Genomic DNA, 22984 nt, shown 5'->3' on the forward strand with positions numbered 1-22984 from the left:
AAAGGCATTTGAAGGGGTTTTGTTCCAGACAACAATCTGGAACTGGATAAAGGAAAGCAGATACAGAGAAATGATGAGAAACAGCTCCAGCTGAACAAATTCCAGCTGCCAAATACCAGTTCTAACACAGCAAGGGGGCAATACACCTCTGCTTGTGTTGATGGATGTTAAGCAGGGACTCCAGCAGTTCCTCATGAAACACCAGGCCTTTCTGAATCTAACACTTGCCTGGGCACTTTGGATATCCATATACAGTACTACAGATCTCACTCCAGCTCAGAGGAAGTTTGATATGGCTTACCCTAAGTTAACAATACCAATCTACAATTTTCTTCGAGCCACTTTGATGTAGGGAAACCCACTGTCAGGGATCATCACCACTGAAATTAGTTATGCCACACTGAGAACTGGTTGCCCTTGTTCTGCAGCTGTTGTAACAGTATCTAAAAAAACCTGTTAGAGAACAGTGCTTCAACACAAAAAGGGTGCTTCAGAAGACAGGCCTCTTATGTATGATACAAGAAATTAGTAAGTTCCTCAACTGTTAAGGGTACGAGTATGTCAATTCTTGTAAGCTCCACCCCACCCAGTAGACTCTTGCATATAAATGCTAGCAGCATGCAAGATATGCATAATGCTAAGACTCTGCAGAGATCAATACTGCCTGTAACTACATTTCCTACAAATGACATTGTCATGAACAGCATCCATGTACTGAAATGGATTCCACGAACTCCTATCAACTACCATGGCTCAAACTTACTGCTTTTGTTTTTCCTTAAGGTATTGCCCTCTACATAAATGCTCAGGCCTCACCTTTCCTTGGCAGACAAAGGGAATAGGAAGGAGGAGGGATTGTGAACTGCAGTTCTAAAATCACTTCTGCATCGTGTGCAAGTTATGCCGTTCATGCCTCCTGAAGGACTGTGATTTCAGGAGATCAATAACCTGTGATTTAAGTGGACCCATTGCTGGGTAAGCAACAAGTAATTTGAGGATAGAAATTGAATTTTAAACCTTTAAACAAGGAATATTGGTTCATCTCATCTGGAGCACCTCTCCTATGAGGACAGGCTGAGAGAGCTGGAGTTGTTTAGCGTGGATAAGAGAAGGCTTCAGGAAGGCCTTCCAGCACCTAAAGGGGGCCTACAAGAAAGCTGGAGAGGGACCTTTTACAGGGGCTGTTGTGACAGGACAAGGGGTAATGGCTTTACACTGAAAGAAAGTAGATTTAGATCAGATGTAGGGAAGAAGTTCTTCACAGTGAGGGTGGTGAAGCACTGGAACAAGTTGCCCAGAGAGGCTGTGGATGCCCCATCCCTGGAAGTGTTCAAGGCCAGGCTGGATGGGGCTTTGAGCAACCTGGGCTAGTGGAAGGTGTCCCTGCCCAATCCCTGCCCAAGGTAGGGTGGTTGGAACTAGATGATCTTTAAGGTCCCTTCTGACCCAAACCATTCTATAATTTTGTGATCTCATGTCAATCACCATGAAATGGTTGCAATTCAACCTAAATTACTAGTTTTCCTTTTAAGAGCTGACCTGGCTATAGCTATAACCATTCACAATCGCCACCAAAAAATGAGGCCTGAAGCAAAAAAATAATTTGTTTCCCTGCCCCACCATCCAATTTCCAATGAAAGCAGTGGTAATTTCAGGGTCCTCTCCCCCCTTTCTATAGAGGTAACATACAATGGACTGGAATACGGCAGTGCCCATACAAAATAGGTGAAGAAAATTTGTAGGCAGGGTGTGATATGGTACTATAGAATGACATCGGATTTGTTGGTAATCTGGAGGCTACACACCCATTTAGGAATGCCTGACCCAAATAAAATACACACAGTATTTCTGAGGAGTAAAATAGTGTACTGAATAGATTTAATTATCATTGCCTCTTTTCCATTTAACCGCGAGTCGTTGAACTGTTGTGTCATCTCTGCTTGGCCACTTAACAGACAGACAAGCAGAGAAATAATGGCCACAGCCATGGCTCTTTATGCAGGAAAGAACAATAACAATCTCTCAGATTCCACTTTCACTAACATTGCAGCATAGGTGATAATCTGTACTGTGTACTGTGCTTCTCCTTAGTTGTAAAGTAGAAGAATTGAGCTTGAAAGATGCAGTGCTGGAACTCTGCATCAAAAGATACCAAGACCATAATCCCTTTTAGTGTGGAACCAGTCTGTAGGAGATGATGGGAAAAGGGAAAGTTAGTGGAGGCCTCTGCCTACATCAGTTATCTGCTGAACAGGTTGCAGTGAAGGAAACAGCATACTAGCAGAAACGGAGACTTGTGAATGAGTAATGACAACCTGCTATAAGATGTCTTGATAGTTCCAGGGGTAAGCGGCCTTACGCCTCTACTGACCACAGAAGCTGCTGAATACTACATGGAGATCCTCAGACAGCAACTTTTTAATGGCCCCTTGAGTCCCCCTGTATTGTCACCTTAGTATGAACTTTAGGAAAAGCCCTTTGACTAGGACAAATATAGGAAAAAAACCCTGTTCTTGTAGCAATCTGATGGCAAACTGCCTCTAAGCGCCTGAAATCCAATTCCAGCTATAACAGACAAAAGAAAAAAAGGAGTAAGAGCAGTTACTTACAGGGATTAAATTTATTATTAATTTAATAAATTAATCAAACATTCTCAACAGCCACTGGGCAAAAGGAAGTGTGTGTGGGAGCAGGGGAGTGTGAGTATCATTCAGCTTCTAGAAAGGGAGAGTAAATTGTTCCTCAGAATAAGATACCATTAAAAATACTGACATAGGTGTTCTAATAAAATCACATGACAGCTTTAATAATACTGGAAGCAGTAGGGAAAGTGTGCAGCATAGAGAAAAAACGGCTGGGATTTTCCACCTGTAGAGAAACAAAATAGGAGAAATACAAGAGTGTCTTGGAAGCACGTGTATAGCTTTCTTCCCTGTACTCAGTTTTTAATGAAGTCTTCACTTAAGGCATGACCAGAATGCCTGTTCTTTCTCTTTGAAAAGAGCTCATGTCAGCTCATGAGCTGCACAGTCTTATGAAGCAGGTGGAAATGAGTAAGAAACAGGCCAAGAAACAACATGCAGCACCATCTGTTGGAGATGGCAATGCATTTTTTTACTGGAGTTCTCTAAACTTCTGTAAGTGAAAGAGCATGATCCTACAGTGACACCGTTGAGGTGAGAAGGAAGTCAGGCAAGCCAGCCCATTAGTCAGTTGCATATACTTTCCTGATTCCATCAATATTGTCCAGAGTAATTTTTCAACTTACTAGTGCCCCATTTCCATTGTTCTTTCTCTACAGACAACTGGTGGAGGAGTCTGGTGACTTGTTTCTATTGCCAGTAGATCAGAAGAAAGGCCCCTCAGATCAGTTTGTAGCCAACAAGGGTTCAATGCTCGGAGAGGATGCCATTAAATTCCTGCAACCCTGCACAAAGGGCATGCATTCCTCAGCTTGAATTTCTGACCCTTTACCTCCTTTTATTTTGCTACTCTGGTCAGCCTTCTCAATGCTCCACTCCACTACGTGACTCTAATTTTTCATTACTGATAAAACGATTTCAAGCCCTGGCCTCAAACATAAGTTCAGCTCAGTTCTTCACACTCTTAAGTGTCTGGCTATAACACTCAAGTCAGCAAAGGCATAATCTGTTTATTAAGCCATCAGCTATATAGTATCACTAGAACTAAAGTTTCTATGCACAGGAATTAGCCCTGGAAGGAAGTGGAGACAAAATGGAACCTCATAGGTGGTTGAAGGTTTTGTGGTATTCTAGTATATTGAGTCAAGAAAAGTTCATCCTGTCCCAAGTAGAGAGTGGTAAAAGCTTTGCAGAGTGCACTCGGGTTCTGTGACTGTGACATGCAGGTGCTAATGGCTCCATGTGTTCTGGGGACATTAGGCATGAACAGTGTATCAGGAGAGCTTTGGCTCAGAGCCACATGGTATCAACGCTTCTTGAAAGTCTTAGAAGCAGCCTGTGAATTACTCCTCCCACTTCCCAGCACTTGTAAAAAAGTCATGGAAAACAAATTAGGCCTACATTTCTTATAACTATAAATACTGTTGTTTTCAAGTTATAGCATTATTAATGTGGAAAATGCTCAGCTGCCCCCAAGGAGTCCACATAGTCACAAAGCAGTTGTAGTTTACCCCCAACATCTGTTGATGCACAAGTCTACTCCAAAGCCATCAAGAAAAAAATACATACACACAGTATCTATTTTATATATATATATATATATACACAAACACACACATTTGACTATGTAAGAGATAATACGATAATCCTCTTACATACCACTCTTTATCTTATTTCACATAAGTTCAGCACTGTGACTGACTCTTATGTATTCAGTGTAAAATGAGGTCTGTATAGTTAGCAGCATTTTATATTCCATAGCGCATCAACACTCCTATCAGGTTACTAAATGCATTCCTTTGTTCAAGGACTTCACATTCTGGAAAGACACTTAGGTTTCACTTAAAAAAATCAATTTAAGAAAAGCTACATACCGTTCTATTTAGTGTGTTAATTGTCTCACGTAGTGTAGCTTCACTGAGGGCTGTCCTTCTAGAGAGTACTTCTTCATGTCTACAGCTGTACCTCCAGGTGACATCAACAACCTCAAGCACAAGTTGAAGAAGAAAATAAAGCAACCAGAAATTCCTATATATCTTGCTTCATTTAAAGAGGCTAGCTAATCAAAGTATGCTTTTCTATAATTCTGGAAATCACACTAAGATGGAATACATCACTCACTTGCCTCAGGGCAAGCTTGTTTATTATTAACATCATTACTCCTACCTCATCTTTGGAGAATGCAATTATGTAGGAGAGCTTCTTTCCCCACCCAGACTCATAAAGAAGAGGTTTATCACAGACATTTTCGCAGGGATCACAGTGAAGCCATCTTTTCTGAGATGAAGAATATACTTCAGTCCACACATGATCTATATAACAAAGGTCAAGAATAAGCAATGAATTATAAGGATAGATCCTCTCTTCTAATATTGTAAAATATTGTAACTTTTCCTGATTTATTAAATGAAGGAAAAGGTGAAAGAACACGTTTTCTGTTCATCTACATTCAGGAAAGTTACCAGAGCTTTCTCTTTCTATCTTAGGATCATAATCCCTTAGATTCAACTAAAGGTTTTACCATTCTGAAGTCAATCATCTAACCTTAGTTGCAGAACTATATTTCATCTCATTAGGTAAGACAGGAAATTGAATTTATATTGTCTTTGTTAGCTGAACTGCATAACTCTATATGCTGCCTGATGACTAATATAATCTAAGAACCATAAAATATGTAACCTCATTTTGCATAGGTTTGTATTAACATTACAATATTCTAGAATACTGATACCTGTGCAGTCCCAGACGTATCTAGCCTCAAAACCTACAGCTCTGCAACACAGTGTAAAACAGTTAGCCCACTCGCCACAGCGTCCACGTCTGGTTTCCAGCAGTTTTTCAGGGTTGTTATACCTACAGTAGAAAAACAAAACAAAACCAGAATAATTGCAAATGCATTTCACCTTTCAAAATCTTTAGATCATGACTGTCCTTGTCATGATTTGAACAGATTTCAGTGTCCACAGAAGATAATGGAAATGATTGCTGTACTGCACAAAATAAGGGCAAGCAGAATGCCACTTTTACTTTGAATCACGTGACTCCATCACATGTTTATAGCAGGACTAAAATGAACCTGGTTTTTATCAGTTTTCAAAATTGACTTAGACTTCTGCATTGGGTGTGCGTGGCAAGGTTTTGGTAGCAGGAGTGCTACAGGGGTGGCTTCTGTGAGAAGCTGCTAGAAGCTTCCCTTATGTCCAACAGAGCCAATGCCAGCCAGCTCCAAGATGGACCTGCCGCTGGCCAAGACCAAGCCCATCAGTGACAGTGGTAGTGCCTCTGGGAGAACAGATTTAAGAAGGGGAAAAAAAAATTGCTGTGGGCACAGAAAATGCAGCCAGAGACAGGAGTGAGAACATGTAAGAGAAACAACCCTGCAGACACCCAGGTTCAGTGAAGAAGGAGGGGGAGGAGATGCTCCAGGCGCCGGAGCGGAGATTCCCCTGCAGCCTGTGGGGAAGACCATGGTGAGGCAGGCTGTCCCCCTGCAGCCCATGAAGGTCCACGGTGGAGCAGATATCCACCTGCAGCCCATGGAGGACCCTACGCCAGAGCAGGTGGATGGCTGAAGGAGGCTGTGACACCGTGGGAAGCCCACCCTGGAGGAGGTTTTCTGGCAGGACTTGCAACCCTGGGGGGGACCCACGCTGGAGCAGTCTGTTCCTGAAGGACTGCATGCCATGGAAGGACCCACGCTGAAGCAGTTCATGAAGGACTGCAGCTCAGGGGAAGGACCCACGTTGGAGAAGTTCATGGAGGACTGTGTCCTGTGGGAGGGACACGACACTGGAGCAGGGGAAGAGCCTGAGGAGTCCTCCCCCTGAGGAGGAAGGAGTGGCAGAGACAATGTGTAATGAAGTGACCACAACCCCCATTCCCCGTTCCCCTGTGCCACCAGAGGGGAGGAGGTAGACAATTCAGGAGTGAAGCTCTGCCCGGGAAGAAAGGAGGGGTGGGCGGAAGGTGTTTTAAGATTTGGTTTTATTTCTCATTACCCTACTCCAGTTTGATTGTCAATAAATTAAGTTAATTTTCCCCAAGTCGAGTCTGTTTGGCTGATGAGTCTGATGGATGATGGTAATTGGTTGAGTGATCTCTTCCTGTCCTTATCTCGACCCATGAGCCTTTTGGTGTATTTTCTCTCCCCAGTCCAGTTGAGGAGGGGAGTGGTAGAGCAGCTGTGTGGTGCTTAATTGCTGGCTGGGGTTAAACCATGACAACTTCAACTTAAAATATGATTTTTGTACGTTGGTGCTTTTGATAGTTAGCAAAAATATCAAAAACCTGGATATTTTCTCTTTTGCTATAGACTCAGCAAAAGATGTGGATTACCCTTTGTGATTTCCCATAGAAGCTAACGTTTTCCCTGAAATAACAAAAACCTACCTACATACTATGCCAATATTAACGTATTTTATTTAGAAGTTGTACTTTACCAAATTAACAGTAAAAAAAAAAATTAAGAAGAAAATCAGACAAGTATTCAGAACAAGGCCACATAAAAGAAAGCAATATATTGGTTTTAAAAATCTCTAATCTTATAGAGCGATTGCTGGTTCATCAACCATCCTATCATGTTACTTAAAATGGCTTCTCTAATCTTTCAACCAACAACTTATCACTTTTTCACAAAACATACAAATGCAAAGCTGTTTCTTGAAAGACAAGAAAAGAGACAAGCAAATCTTTGTGTGCTCACCTTGGGAATCTATTACAGAACTGACACTGGTTGCAGTAATGATTTTCCACTCGTCTGACATTCCACCTTAGATCATCATCAGTAGGCAATAAGTAGCCAGTTTTAGGCTCTGTCTGCCCACCACACTTGCTGCAAGGAAGATTATCTACCCAGTGAAAAAAGTCATTCTTAAACCAGTCCAACAGCTCCAACAATAAAAAGTCCTCTTCATTCACATTTGCACCTGTAAAATTTACACAACACATAATTAGGTCAAATGGAAAAAAAATAATTTAGTTGAACTTTCCAGTATCTACATAAACCACCATCCCCGGGCCTTTATTGTATTTTAGAAGTCTCATTATAAAAAAGCTTCATATGTTACTTAAGCACACACAAGAAAGAAAATCTCAATTCTCAAAACTGAATAACATCAAACTGTATATGCAAAGAACAAAAAACTGCAGCCCTAAACACTACAGCTAGAGTGAGAATAAGAAATTGCTCAGAAAAACAAGTTAGATATACAGTGAAGCCCCGTGAAGTTCCTCATGCCCCTCATATTCTTCCAGAGCTTCAGAAGAGGGTGTTAATTCTTTTTCAGCTCCTGTTTCCAGCAGAGAAGAAACAGTCCAGGAGGTTCCTGGAGCATGTGGAAGATAACTTCCTGACACAGCTGCTGAGTGAGCCAACTAGGGAAGGCACTCCGCTGGACCTGTTGTTTGCAAACAGAGAAGGGCTTGTGGGTGATGTGATGGTTGGGGACTGTCTTGGGCACAGTGATCACAAAATGATAGAGTTTTTGTTTCTTGGAGAAGGAGTGCGAGTCAGCAGAACTGCTACCTCGGACTTCCAGAGGGCAGACTTTGGCCTGTTTAGGAGACTGGTTGGCAGAGTCCCTGGGGAGGCAGTCCTGAAGGGCAAAGGAGTCCAGGAAGGCTGGACATTCTTCAGGAAAGAAATCTTAAAGGTGCAGGAGCAGGCCATCCCTGTGTGCTGAAAGATGAGCTGACAGGGAAGGAGACCGGCCTGGCTGAACAGAGAGCTTTGGCTGGAACTCAGGATAAAAAAGGAGAGTTTATGGCCTTTGGAATAAGGGGCAGGCAACTCGGAGGACTACAAGGACGTTATGAGGTTACACAGGGAGAAAATTAGAAGGGCCAAAGCCCAACTAGAACTTAATCTGCCTATTGCCGTAAAAGACAATAAAAAAATGTTTCTATAAATACATTAGTAACAAAAGGAGGGCTAAGGAGAATCTCCATCCTTTATTGGATGCAGGGGGAAACACAGTGACAAAGGATGAGGAAAAGGCTGGGGTACTTAATGCCTTCTTTGCCTCAGTCTTTAATAGTAAGACCAGGTGTTCTCCAGGTACTCAGCCCCTGGAGCTGGAAGACAGGGACCAGAAGCAGAATGAAGCCCTTATAATCTAAGGGGAAATTATTAGCAACCTACTATACCACTTAGACACACACAAGACTATGGAGCTAGATGGGATCCACCCAAGGGTACTGAAGGAGCAGGTATATATAGCTCACCAAGCTACTTTCAATCATTCAGCAGCAGCCCTGGCTAACTGGGGAGGTCCCAGTTGACTGGAAGTTAGCAAATGTGACGCCCATCTACAAGAAAGGCTGGAAGGAGGATCCAGAAAACTACAGGCCTGTCAGTCTGACCTTGGTGCCAGGGAAGGTTATGGAGCAGATCATCTTGAGTGCCAACACGCAACACATCCAGGACAACCCGGTGATCGGGCCCAGTCAGCAGGGTTTATGAAAGGCAGGTCCTGCTTGACTAACCTGATCTCCTTCTATGACAAGGTGACCTGCTTAGTGAACAAGGGAAAGGCTGTGGGTGTTGTTTCCATGGACTTCAGTAAAGCCTTTGACACCATTTCCCACAGCATTCTCCTGGAGAAACTGGCTGCTCATGGCTTGGATGGGTGTACTCTTTGCTGGGTAAAAAACTGGCTGGGTAGCCAGGCCCCAAGAGTTGTGGTGAATGGAGTTAAATCCAGTTGGCGGCCGTCCACAAGTGGTGTTCCCCAGGGCTCAGTACTGGGGCCAGTTCTGGTTAATATCTTTATTAATGATCTGGACCAGGGGATCGAGGGCAGCCTCAGTAACTTTGCAGACAACACTAAGTTGCGTGGGAGTGTTGATCTTCTTGAGGGCAGAAAGCCTCTACAGAGGGATCTGGACAGATTGGATTGATGGGCCAAGGCCAACTGTATGAGGTTCAACAAGGCCAAGTGCTGGGTCACACAGTTGGGTCACAGCAGTCCCATGCAGAGCTACAGGCTTGGGGAAGAGCGGCTGGAAAGCTGCCTGGTAGAAAAGGACCTGGGGGTGTTGGTCGACAGATGTCTGAATGTGAGCCAGCCGTGTGTCCAGGTGGTCAAGAAGGTCAAAAGCATCCTGGCTTGTATCAGAAATAGCGTGGCCAGCAGGACTAGGGAAGTGATCGTCCCCCTGTACTCAGCACTGGTGAGGCTGCACCTCGAATACCATGCTCAGTTTTGGACCCCTCACTGCAAGAAAGACATTGAGGTGCTGGAGCGGGTCCAAAGAAGGGCAACGAAGCTGGTGCAGGGTCTAGAGAACAAGTCCTGTGAGGAGCGGCTGAGGGAACTGGGGTTGTTCAGCCTGGAGAAAAGGAAGGTCAGGGGACACCTTATCGCTCTCTACAACTACCTGAAAGGAGGTTGTAGCGAGGTGGGTGCAGTTTCTTCTCCCAAGTAAGAAGCGATAGGACATGAGGAAATGGCCTCAAGTTGCGGCAGGGGAGGTTTAGATTGGATATTAGGAAAAATTCTTTACTGAGAGGGTTGTCAAGCATTGGAACAGGGTGCCCAGGGAAGTAGTTGAGTCACCATTCTTGGAGATATTTAAAAGACATGTAGATTTGGCACTTAGGGACATAGATTACTGGTGGACTTGGCAGTGTCAGGTTTACATTTGGACTCAATGATCTTAAAGATCTTTTCCAACCTAAACAATTCTATGATTCTATAAATACTCTTTTCCTATTCTTAGCTATTAAACTAGGGATAACAATTGCTTTGATTTCATAATCACAGAGAACCAGACACTGGTAGCAGTCTAGACAACCAGGTGTAACACAAACATACTTTCTACAAACACAGCTTAATTATGGTAGAACATACACATATTCCATGTGAACAAGTTGAGTTTGTTCATAAATTCAGCAAATTAACACCTCTGTCAGCTTACCCAAGCTAGACATAGGATGTCTTTATCTTTCTACTCTAGCAGATTTCATCACTCTAGACCACCAGGTTCCTCTGGCCCATATTCCTGTGTTCACAACAGGTGTTAGAATCTACTCACACACTGTCACTGTTCCACCAACCGGAAATAACCCCACTTTACCTAAATAAAAAATTTAAAAACCCAGTCTTCCAAAAGAGATCCACCCCTCCTAACTGCTTACAGTCTTTAAATGTATATTCTGCTCCAATGCCCAGAGAGATACTCTTCCTTCTCAGATTCATAAACATTCAAATAAGTCCTCCTATTAACTCCATCACCTAGGCCACACTTCAATCACAGATATTAATACCTGGTTATTTTATGTACTACAGTTTGCTTGTAGTCACAGTGCGGACAGGTCTAATGACTAGGAAGATATAAAAATATTTATAAAAATGCAGTTTAAAGGAAGTTGCGCCAAATTTGTGCACCAGCTCCTTTTTCGGGATGGTGAAGAAAAGCTAGGTAAGATGTGTGTTTTACTTATTTAAGCTCAATTCACATCTTCCTCTGAAGCTGTAGTTGTCTTTGGTACAAAAGACTCTGTGGGGGCCCTAACTCTATTAAACAGATTGCCAAGACTATGAAGCATATGGGAAAAGATGATCTGTTAATCACTGCAAGAAAACCTGACTTTTAATTGCAGTAAAGTTTCCATTTTTACTTATATGTGAAAAAACATTTGTGCTGAAACAGTCAGACAGGGTGTTATTGCTTACAAAATGGATATGCTTGTATATTCAAACTTTCTGCTAAATACTGAACAAGAAGATTTCAAGCACAAGCCATATTCTCTTTTCCTGGATGACAACATACAAACCAGAACCCATGCATGAAAATATGACTGCTATCATATGAATATTCCTGTCTTGGTTTGTAAAATGAATCCTTCATGAAAACACTGCATGGAAAGAATGACAAACCTGATTTATTTGAACAGAAAACAGTTGGCTGTGACATGCAGCTATTTTTGACTGCACAATCCATCTTTCTAATGGAAAGTGGTAAAGGGAAACGGTAAAAAAAAAAAGTCTACACTTCTGACCAAATTACTGTAATCTTCCTAGCCTTTATGAGCCAAAAATACCTATTATGCATTATAAGGGAAGTCCTAAAAACAAGTGTCCCTCAGCATTAAGCAGTTACTTCCACAGGTGACAGTCTTAATACAGCAATACAGATAAACCAAATAAGCTGAAAGGGCCAATTACCTGTACATCTCATACACAGTCTATTCCCAAAGGAATGTTTCTATAAAGCTCTTTAAAAATGCTTTCAAACTGTCACAATCCAAAACAGTGCAAATCTATCCCTTCCCCTTTATTATATCTAAATTAAGGTCTGGAAGCCATTTTTAATAGATCAGCTTGATGGCTTGGGAAGCACCACCTGGAAACACCACCACCCTCCTTCCTTCCCCTTTTTAATAATGTGCACAGCAGAATTAGAGCAGTCTCAGAGGTATATTGTCTTTTTTTTCCTTTTTAAAGGAATTTAAATAGTTTTCATTTATTACTGCTAAGTCTCTTTTACCCATTGCATTGTTCTATGCTGCTGAATGAGAATGCTTTGTACTTGTTTTCCTACTTCACAGTATAGCTTTATAAAGAGAAAAACTACTAAGAAAATCCAGTGTCAAAAAGTTCACTAATCCCAAAGGCACAATTCCATATTAGTGTGTGATTGTATAAGACATCACAAAGTCATTTATAAAAATTATGAGAAAAGCTTATTTTTGGTTTGCAAATTAACAGCACTCCCATCAAGTTAGCAGAATTGCTTCAAACAGAGTCTTCTATCAAAAGATTCACAGTAAAAATAATTTTTTGTTTAAATACGGTCTTGGAAGCATATTTTTTTTAATATTTATCTCATACAAGTAAGATTTCACTATATTGCTGAAACAAATCTAGAACTCTCACTTGAAAATAGAAATAGCCATTTTTAACTGACAAAGACTTTGTACATTCAAAACAAATTTGCATTTACAAAGAAAATATAAGTTTTAGCCACTGATGCCACAAATATTTATAACTGTATTTCACTTCTAGCTCCAAGAGGATGGCATGTGAACAACCCCATTTATTTAAGCATTAGCAAGAAAGGCAATTCTTTGTATCAAGTTGTGTCTTGGAAAGGTCTGGAGCAAAATCTCGCCAATAATATCACTTTAAAAAGAGAATGAGCACTTGAAATTTTATTCTGACTTTTGCATTGTAGTACATATGGGAAAACTGCACTCTGACAATTTTAAAACAATGACTACTCAAACAAGAAGCTCGCCTCCTCTTGTAGCTACTTCACTCTGGATGCAAGTAATATAACAGTATGTACTCAGCGCATTTGTTTCCCTAGCATTGTTTAGTACTAATTCAGAAATTAAGAGTTCAAAATTTCTATGTGAAAGCAGTAAAGGATGGATGACAAAATAAAATAAAATAAAAAAACAGAAATGAGGAGAGAGAGAGAAGAGTAGAAAATTTGAAAATTAGGAAGTTAATTGTCATTTACAGACAGCATTTGGAACCTGCAGGTATGACCAAATCCATAGACCCAGAGCACAGTAGATATATGCATCAACCAGATGTTTGAAAGAATATTTCTAGTTTCATACACATTATAACTTGGTAGCATTACCTTTGTCCAGTCTTGTAGCTTGTGCTAGCTTTTTCTGAGCCTTCCCTTTCAATTGCTGCAGGGGAATTGAAGCTAGTGCTTTCTGCTGAATAGAAGGATTCTCATACATCAACACAAGATGCTCAAATTTTGTCTGAATTGTTTTCAAGATATTTGCAGCCTGCAAAAGGATTTTCAGTCAAAAGATGATTTATGACACCTTAAACCAGAAGAACCAAGCTCTCCTATTTTAGCTTGTCAATCACAATTCTATACTTATTACATTATACATTTCTTTGTAGGTGAAATGTTTATTTGTAAAGATATCAATAAAAATTGCAGATACCACCACCCAAATTGTAAAGCCAGCCTTGTAATCTTGGAGCATTCTGAATGGTGTCCTGAGTGAAAAGCATACTGATTCAGGGAGAAGAGAAAACACATCTCTGATAGCAAAGTTTGACTTACTTCTGCCCCCACTTCTTTTGAACACCTTTTACCTGAAATCCACAAAAGAACCTGTAATTCATTCCATTTCCTGGACACTGCTGAACCAGTTTGCAGAACTCCATTTATTATTGATGAACACTGCTTTCCTATTTCTTATTCATAAATGCTGCTTGTCTATTTCTACTTCCTTCTCTCACAGATCAGCTCTGATACAGATTTGAATACATAACCCTGTGACCATATACTGAACAGTGTTATTTCACTAGAAATCAAACATAAGAACTAGGCTTCTTCAGTCAGTTATCCTAAGTGTCACTTAGTGGCAACTACATATTGCACCCAATGAAGTACACCCGTATCTACTAAAATGAATACCTAAAGTTAATAGTAGTGGAGCTAGTAGCTCAGCAAACTACTTACTCCCATTTAAAGGGGGACAACACAGAAAGTGAAATGGGATTTTAAAATTAAGAGTCTGCCATATTTTGGGGGGAAGCCTGCAGTACTGCTAAACTACCTTTTCTCTACTGCTAGATCATGCTTCAGTCTTTAGCCTTGTTAACTACCATGTTTGTTTCATCAAAAATCCATACTTTCCTGAGATGCTAGCAGCAAATGCAACATAATACACAATTGTGAGAACTCTTCAGAAGATAACTTCTTTCAAAGGAGCATTTAAATTAGGAGCAATCATTTTGATGCTGGACAGTACTACAGGACCAGTCCTTACTTTTCGTAATTGCTGAAATGGGACAGAACTGGTTTCACTCTTCCTGGAGCTCATCAGCTGTAGGTAACTGGTTTAACATCATAAATCCAATTGTGTTCAGATTCACTTTAACGCAAGTTGAAAGAATTGAAATAAGGGAAGTTAGGGACTGCCAATGGCTTATAGATATTCATGTTCTGTCAGCTTCCAGAAAGAGTGTTCAGAGATATTGCTCAGCACAGCAGAAACTCTCCCAGATTCTTTGACAATTCAGTTTTCTCACTGCCAAACACCATCAGTGTTACAGAAGTGCTTAACTGGTTTCATGGAAGCCACTGTGTACCAATGAAGTCTTATGCAAACATCTAGATGTGTGGTGAACCTCACTGCAAATCTAACTTTGGATACCTCTTTCCTCCTATAATCACTATGTCATCCAGGAAGGGATCAGAATGCATCTACCAGAATAATGACTAGCCAGATCTTTCCTTCTTCTGAGTCTCAAGAACACCTTACTTTAAGAAACACAGAAGAACCATAGATGAGGCAAAATAATGATGAGTTATGTCCCTAGAACAGAGCCATTTAGGAATATTCCTGTGCTGTCTCAAGTAATCCACTTTTCTCTGTGCTTACTAGGACTCCCATGAACCACAGGTTTAACATATAGGCAAGAAATAAAAACGCTTGCACTACAAAAACCACTCTAAATCTCTCTGACATCTGACAGCTGCACATACAACAATAATACAACTATACCTCTGCAGTATACTCACTGAAAAACAAAACACCTACTGCTGGGCAAGCAAAATGGCCAAGTCATAGCCAGAAGGTATTTTATGGACTTCCTTCCAGACTATACAGACAAAATTCAATGGCTCAGAGAGCTATCAGTCTAATTCCCTGAAGAGATCAGCTGAAATAAAGCATTCTAATAGAGTGCCAACACTGCATTAGCAATGCCTCTAAATTGTAGTAAGTTTGGACCCACCACCTATGTTGAATCTCAAGAAGCACAGAAAAATAATAGTTCCAGAGAAATGGATCCACAACTCTGATGGCTAGCATAAGACAGAGCCGAATAACTACAAATGAGAAAGATTAACCTCAGAATACATCAAGTGTCAATTTGAAATCTGCAACATTTTTCTCATTTAAGATCAACGCAACTTTTAAAGCATCCAGTACCGACCAGTACTGCAGCAAGTCACTCTAGAGGTTTCCTAATTCACTTCCAACCACTCCTGCAGAAGTGGCTGAAACCATAAAACCCAAGAAGCAGACCAAAAAAAAAAATTTTTTTTTTTTCCAAATAAACCCAGCCAGTACATTTTAAAGGCAACTACTGGCATACCAACATAATTAGATTAAATGGCTCAATATTCAAACAACTACAACAGCTCCTTTTCCAAGGGACATTATGGGTGATGATGGGTAACCGAGTGCTCCCTTTCCCCAAAAGCTATCACTTCAATCTATGCTTTGCCATTTATCTTCCACCGATCTTGGGCAGGTATTGGGAAGAAATCTTATGTCATAGTTTGGCATCCAACAATATACTGATAATATCATTTAAAAGAGACAAACTCTATTTAGGGATGTATAAGAAAGCTTTTAGAAGGCTTCATCTTACACCAGCTTTTAAGACCGAAGTGACACTGGTTCTAGGGGGAAAAACTCCTTAGAAAAAAGTTAAACCAAAGCATCCTTCAAACCTTCTATCAAAAGGCATAACTTCCTTTTTCAAAGTTGTATGAGGTGTTAAGAGTCTTCTCCCATCAGGCCAGGTAATGTCAGATGAAAGGACTCTGCCTCCCTGTCTCGATAGGGAACTTCACCTCAACTTCTTAGACAAAGGAAACACAGCCTAGGTAACTACAGATTTGTCCTTGCCTGGCTAAATTCCTGTCTCTCACAACAGTCACATGTGAAAAAAGAAAGCCCTCACAGGCTACACAGAGGTCATCATGCATGAACTGAGACACCAATGATTATAAACATTACAGTTATGCTCCTGTTCTTTTGCTGGCTCTCAAATACCAAACACAGTATACAGTCCTAGTCTTAGCTTCTCCCACAATTTTGTTCCTCCACCTTGTTGTTCCCTTCCAATACAAATCAGCTTTTTTTTCACAACACCCTGATCAATAAAACATTTATGGACATCTTCAACAAAATCTCTTGCTAATATTCTATTTATGGCATGTTTCATGTTGAAGTTGCATGGAGACTGAAGAAAACACTCAAAAACTTCAGAAACAATTGGGGAAAAAAAAATTCCTCTAGTCCAACCTCCTGCTCAAAGCAGGGTTAGCTATGAGGTCAGACCAAGTTGCTCTGGGCTTTATCCAGTCAGGACTTGAAAACACCCACATTTGAAGACTACACAGACTCTCTGAGCAACCTGTCCCAACAGTTAACTCTTCTTCAATCTTTATATTCAAGATTAGTGTGCCTATGAAGTTTTCAGGTTATAATTACCATTTCAGGAGATTGCACAAGTGATGTTTCTGGTTGCTGATGGGAAGGGGCAAGAACAGAGTCAGCAGGTCTTGAAGGCTGATGTGCAACTGTCTCAGTGCTGGTCACAGTTTCAGAGGATCCTGATCTGTGGATTTCATTTGACTCATTCAGTTTGCTATTCCTCTCTCCAGCAATTAAATCTCTGATTTTACATAGCTGCTCAATCGAAGCTTCCTTAGGGAAAACCAGATGAGTTTCTCCCTGAAATTTAGACAAATTAATTCAGCAGTTAATGCAGGTCTAAGCTAGTCAGCGGTTTGTATCTATTGCTAACAGCTATCTCATTTACTCAAAGTTAACACACTAAGGCTTGGCACGATTCAGCCTTCAGATTAGGTCCCTCACAGCAGAAGCTATTAGATCAAGAACCTACAGTCAGTCTAGAGAAAAAGGGCTCATAATAACATCTTTTGTTAGTAACTTATTTTGCAGAGACACACACAGACAATGCAATTATGGCTGGGCAGAGAAAGCAACAACAGAAACAAACAACAAATGCTCAGTTCTCACAGCACAGCAGGGAAACACTAAGCAACACAGGAGGATACCCAATGTTGGAGGAAGAAGCCCCTAGAATGGCATCTGCTGGTAATTCTCATCTATACTGATATCTTTTAGGTTTTTCAGATGGGAAATATTCTTATTTAGACCTGTACCCACCTCAATTTCCGGGTTCCTATTTTTGATTGCAACACGATTGCTAGTAGCATAACAGAAGATCAGTAATTACAACAGAAGCAAAGTATCAGTACACTTAACATGAAGAAATAGCTTACCAAAAACATGAATATCCTGAAAAATTCATAGTTTAAGAGTTTCAGTTTCTACTGCTGCAGCACTTCTATTTATTAAACTGAGTAATTTGTTTATCCACAGTAACCTTAGGTCACCTATTGTTGCAGACGCAGTGCTTCACTTTAACACTTACAGTCACCACAAAACTAAATGGAACGTATCAACCCAGCAGTGTCCTCATTTTTTAATTGAAAAAGTTGGCTTACCAAGCAGACACAAAAGGAACAATTTTAGTTATCGCAGTTGAAGAGAAGTTTGTGAGCTCCAGCCTCAGTTGACACAATAACCATAAGACTGAGCCAACATGCTCTTAAAGATCTGACAGAAGTGGGAATAGCTCTTTATAACATGTTTAAAATTACTATGTTATTACTGCTTGAGTGCTTCACTAGCTACCTTGACTACCTCTTGGCCAAAACACATCATTAGAAGTCATTTCCTGAGCACCAGCATGAGAATAAATCTGAAGACCATTTCTTCCTCTGCAGTCACCATTTATTTCAGCATACTTTTTTTTTTTTTAAATTAGGACAACTACACTAAATAACTTCACCAGAAGAGAAGGCAGAGGTCTCATGACAGCTGGACCTAAATAACATAATGTATGTACCCATACAGAAGTGTGGTATAACATAGACAAATTAAAACAAAGCTAGAGCAAGAGCTTTGCACCATTAAACAAGAGTTGTTTTTTCACCCCAGCTCTCCTGTAATTACAAAGGCTGCTTCTAGCTTAACCAGCTTTGGCAGTTTAAGTTCCACCAAGACAGGGACCATTTCAGGACACAAATCTTCAAAATACATCTTTTTGACTGCAACAGAATCAAGATTCACTCAAGGCTATTTTAGGATACAGTTTCATAACTGTTTTAAATGGGTGAAAGTCCCACCCTCCCACTACTTCAATAGTCTGTTGCCCTCCACTGCTGTCATGACAACACTAGTACTTGTGCAGCTACACTGTGAATTGGCTGAAAATTATTTCTTTGGGTGGGGGTGGGTTAATTTTTAATCAGATCAGCTTACCTTATCTAACTGACTATGGGGCCACGTAAGCCCTACTGACGGTAGGAACAAGCAGCAGAAGAGCAGGACTTTATTTTTCCCCCCTTCCAAATGGCAGTTTCAACACACAGATTTACAGTATGGAAACTACTGTCTGATGGTGCAGTCTGACATCCACCTAATAGTGGGCTGCTACTCAGAGCAGGGGTTTTCACCCCATTTCCCACCATTTCCTTTGTGCGAGCATAGATACGTATCTGACCATTAAGCAAACTAGTAGTGCACCTGAACAGCAGAAAGCCAGTCTTACCACAGATCAGGTTAGCCCTAGCTCCACCAGATTTCTGAATTAGCCTCATCTAAATTTTCCTGTTGGTTAACTGCAGGTATCTGCAAACCAGGACCAAAAGACAATAGCAATTGGCTTAAAACCTAGTGCCTTGCAACTGGGAAAGCAGAAAAAAAATTCCAATTTTAAATTTTAGCGTGTAAACTGATGAAGACACAAGAAATTACTAAATTATACTCACCTCTTGAAACCCCATCTCAAATAAACATTCAACGGCTCCTCTGACAGGCACCAGCCTCGTGGAAAATGCTGGATTTCCAATCCGAATTAATCTATATTTTTCTTCATAAGGATTCCTGAAGAAATTGGAAGTTTTAATTATGGTTGCAAATTAAGTGAACACTTAAAAGCTAGGTAACTGCACTAAGCAGCACTAGTCATTCATGAGAGATTTTTTAAAAGTTTAGTTTCATTCACACCATGTAGGCAGAATGTGAAGCCTACCTAAAACTTTGACTTAATTCATGTCCTTCTGCATTTAACTTCGAGAATTACAAACTGGTTCTAAATTTTAGTTTGCAACCTAAGTCCATAAATACATGTTCTGTAGTCCTAGCCAGCAGGGCTTAGTCTGCAGTGACACTTATAGACAGCTTCACGTCCCCCTCCACCTGGCAGCATTCTAATTGAACTCCTCAGCTGGATGCCGGATGGTTTTACGCCCACTACGGAAGCCACCCTAAACTTCCTGGTACATGGGTGAAACTACTGTGGTGTCTTTACCTCTTGAAGGGCCACCCCTCAGTTCCCCTCTCGCCTCTTTCTTTAAAAGGAGTCAGCCCAGGACCCACTGTTTTCTGTCACACATCATAGTTTTTGCAGGTGGTTGACAAACCAGATATAGACAGGGAGGGGCTGCTCACACATCTTGAGTTGCCTGAAGACATCAAGGTCAATCGTACATACTGGTGCGTATGCATACCCTACAGAGACACCTCACAAAAATTCAACTATAATTAACTCTTGATACTGATCTTACCGAGTCAGAAGAGAAAGGCAACAGAAAAATCAAGTTACTATTTTAGCGTTACTTGTCATGCATCCACTAATTTTCAGTTGCTTAAATGCTTGCAGAATCAGGGCCAATGCAGGCTTTTACGTTTAACACAAAAAACAAGCCCTCAAAACAAACCAACCAGCAATAAAGAAAGAAATAAAAACCCAAGCCACCACACACCTACGTGAAAAGTAATCTTATTTTTAAATAACAACAAAAAGAAGCGAGATGTTTTTCAACTTCACTGTTACATAACAAAACTGAATCATACGGCTCGTCTCGGAGACGGTCCGTCTGCGAGCCCAGAAATAACCTGCCGCCTGCGAGAGTTTTGTGATAAATTGCTTCTGAAGCGGCATTAGTGACCCGACAGGAACGACCACGCTCACAAGCGAACTCTGTTTTCTTAAGGACGCGCCCGTCAACGCGCCGGGCGCGCCACGCCGCTGCCGCCCGACCTCTGCCCGCCGTGCCCACTGACCCCTTCGGCACCCACGCACACTCGAGACCACCGAGTCACGGCCGGGAACCGGGCGCTGGCCGTACGGGGGGACAGCCGAGCCCCTCGGACCCCCACCCCACCGCCCGCGGCGGGGGAGAGGCACCCGCCGCCGCTGCCGCCCTCAGGGCCGTTTTCGGGACACGGCGGCGAAAAGCCCCGCCGGCTGCTCCCCACGAGAGGGGCAGGCGAAGCGCGGACGCCACGGGGGCTGAAGCGGCAGGCCCCTCGCAGTCGCCGCGCGGAGGCAGGCGAGCGGCCGGGACGGCCAGTCGCCCTCCGGCAACGCCCGCCGCCCGGCCGGCCGCCGGCCCGCGCACCGAGCCCGACCCGGCCACGAAAGGGCGGCCACCCAGGGCGCCTCCCGCCGCGCCCCGCTCACCGGAGGATGTTGTCGGCGTAGGTGAGGAGCAGCCGCGAAGCCTCCAGGAAGACCTCCCGCCCGTTCTGGCAAAGCTCGTTCACGGCGGGGGAGCCCGCGGAGGAGGAGGAGCCCACGGCGGCCGCCATCGTGCCGCCCGGGCACGCGCCCCATGCCCCAGCCGGGGAGCGCCGCCCGCAGCCTGCGCTGCGCCGGGAGCGCGCGGCAGCACGCATGCGCAGTGGGAGTGGTGAGGTCACTGCCCTCGGTCCCCGCTCCCGCATCCGCCGGGCGGGGCGGCGGGGGCCCGGCCTGCCCCGGCGGCCTGCCCTGCCCCGGCGGCCTGCCCCGCCCCGGCTGAGGTCGGCGATGTTACAGGAGCTGCTAAACTACCTTGTCCTGACGATCTGAATGACGCTGCAGTCGATATCCTGACCCGCTTGGGCAGGGCAGTGGGGCCTCCCGGTCACCCGCGGCCCTCGGGAGCCCCCGCGTTCGGCGGTGATGTTACCGAGCGGTATAAATCCCCTTTCATACCATCCGAGCGTGCTTGTGGTCTCCGCTGGCGCCCCGCGTTCGGCCTCACCCGGGCTGCCGGGGTGGGAAGGCTGCTGCAGCTGCTCGCCCCTGCCTTGGCACCTCGTCCAGCCCTACCCAAAGCCTGTCCCCGTGGAAGAAAAAAACACCCTACTTTCTGTCTCTGCTTTGCCTAGTCGTCTGGTTTGTGCTATTAGTGGAAGAACTGCGATGAAGCATCTCAGACAAAAAGGTCTGTGGGACTTTGCTTTCTAAAGAATGCAAGATTTTAGAAGTTCTAAGTACAAGAGGTCTTCAAAATTCAGGCTGACTTGTGGTTATTAGTTGACATTATGCTCTAGCTCTGCTGTCTGCTTCTGACAGGTCACTCTGCTTAGCTTCCGTGATTTTTTAAGAAGGTGGTACTTAACCCTTACAAAAGCTGAGATTTAACCCAAGGGAATTCACTTTTGCTGAGATAATGGTTATTATTCCTACTAGCATGGTTTAAAAGTCACTAATTCAGCCCTCAAAATCATGGAATTGGTAGCAAAGTAATAAAATTTTAATTTAAGATGATGCCATGTTCCTTGGCTGCTGCTTCAGCTTTTAACTTCCTTCCCATGCTTTTCATATAGGCATGTGACTGTTAATGTTGGCTGCCTTCTCAAATTTAAAGATTAACTATGTTGCTGTACGTGTAACATAAGTACATGATGCATGTAAGTATAGCATTTGTAAATAATGCTTTGGAAGTGGTCATAGGAAAGGGGTGTGAAAAAATTAGAAAACCAAGTGCGAACTTCCAACAAATGACTAACACCTTAAATGTCCGAGGAATGTTATTTCTAAAGGGAAATTAAATACAGACTTTTCACTTCAAAACAAAACACCAAACTTACACAAATGTTTATTTTTTTCTTTATTAAATATTGCATTTCCCTCCTTTTTGGCATCTGCGGTTTTTTTTCTTTTTCCTGCAGTAAGTGCTTTAAGTCTCTGTTGATGAGACTTTGGCACGTATTTTATGCTCTGCCATGATAGCTCTTGGACTTGATGTATTTTAGCTATGGTGCCACTGTCTTTCTTAAGTAAAAACTTAATTGTTTCTACATGTCATCTCAGGCATAGCTAGCAGCTTGGTCTCAGTTCAGATCATGCACTACATCTGCAAGCAGCAGCCACAACAAATGGTTTACTTTTGTGTATTGGTGCTGTTGGCATATTTGTACGTGTACTTTCAAGACACTCATGTAAAGTCAGTGATCAACTTGTTTTTAACTCTATCTTCTCTACCAGCATTTCAGCACCCATGTGGAAGAGCACACTTTCATAGAGTCATAGAATCGTTTGGGCTGGAAAAGACCTTTAAGATCATCAAGTCTAACCGTTAATCTAGCACTGCCAAGGCCACCACTAAACCATGTCCCTAAGCACCACATCTATATGTCTTTTAAACACCTCCAGGGACGGTGACTCAACCGCTTCCCTGAGCAGCCTATTCCAATGCTTGACAACCCTTATTGGTGAAGAAATTTTTCCTAATATCCAATCTAAACCTCCCCT

The 22984-nt window shown here is 42.4% G+C and overlaps 1 protein-coding gene across 2 annotated transcripts in view; it reads right to left on the minus strand.

Annotated features, from left to right (window-relative positions):
* NGLY1 (N-glycanase 1) overlaps positions 1-21153 on the minus strand; it is a 29059-nt gene extending 7906 nt beyond the window's left edge. Inside the window, exons 1-8 of one of the 2 annotated variants that reach the window (XM_075052575.1) lie at positions 20924-21153; positions 19227-19341; positions 16855-17097; positions 13236-13395; positions 7345-7567; positions 5374-5495; positions 4809-4954; positions 4517-4627 (exon numbers count right to left, since the gene is read on the minus strand). In XM_075052575.1, coding sequence (XP_074908676.1) covers positions 4517-4627; positions 4809-4954; positions 5374-5495; positions 7345-7567; positions 13236-13395; positions 16855-17097; positions 19227-19341; positions 20924-21138 — 1335 coding nt within the window. In that variant the 5' untranslated portion in view covers positions 21139-21153. Of the gene's footprint in view, positions 1-4516; positions 4628-4808; positions 4955-5373; positions 5496-7344; positions 7568-13235; positions 13396-16854; positions 17098-19226; positions 19342-19768; positions 19969-20923 lie in introns of those variants that run through there. The other variant, XM_075052585.1, reaches the window with a different exon arrangement.
* Positions 21154-22984: the final 1831 nt, after the last annotated feature.

The sequence above is a fragment of the Buteo buteo genome, chromosome 2, assembly GCF_964188355.1.
Source record: "Buteo buteo chromosome 2, bButBut1.hap1.1, whole genome shotgun sequence".
In the NCBI taxonomy this organism is placed as follows: domain Eukaryota; kingdom Metazoa; phylum Chordata; class Aves; order Accipitriformes; family Accipitridae; genus Buteo; species Buteo buteo.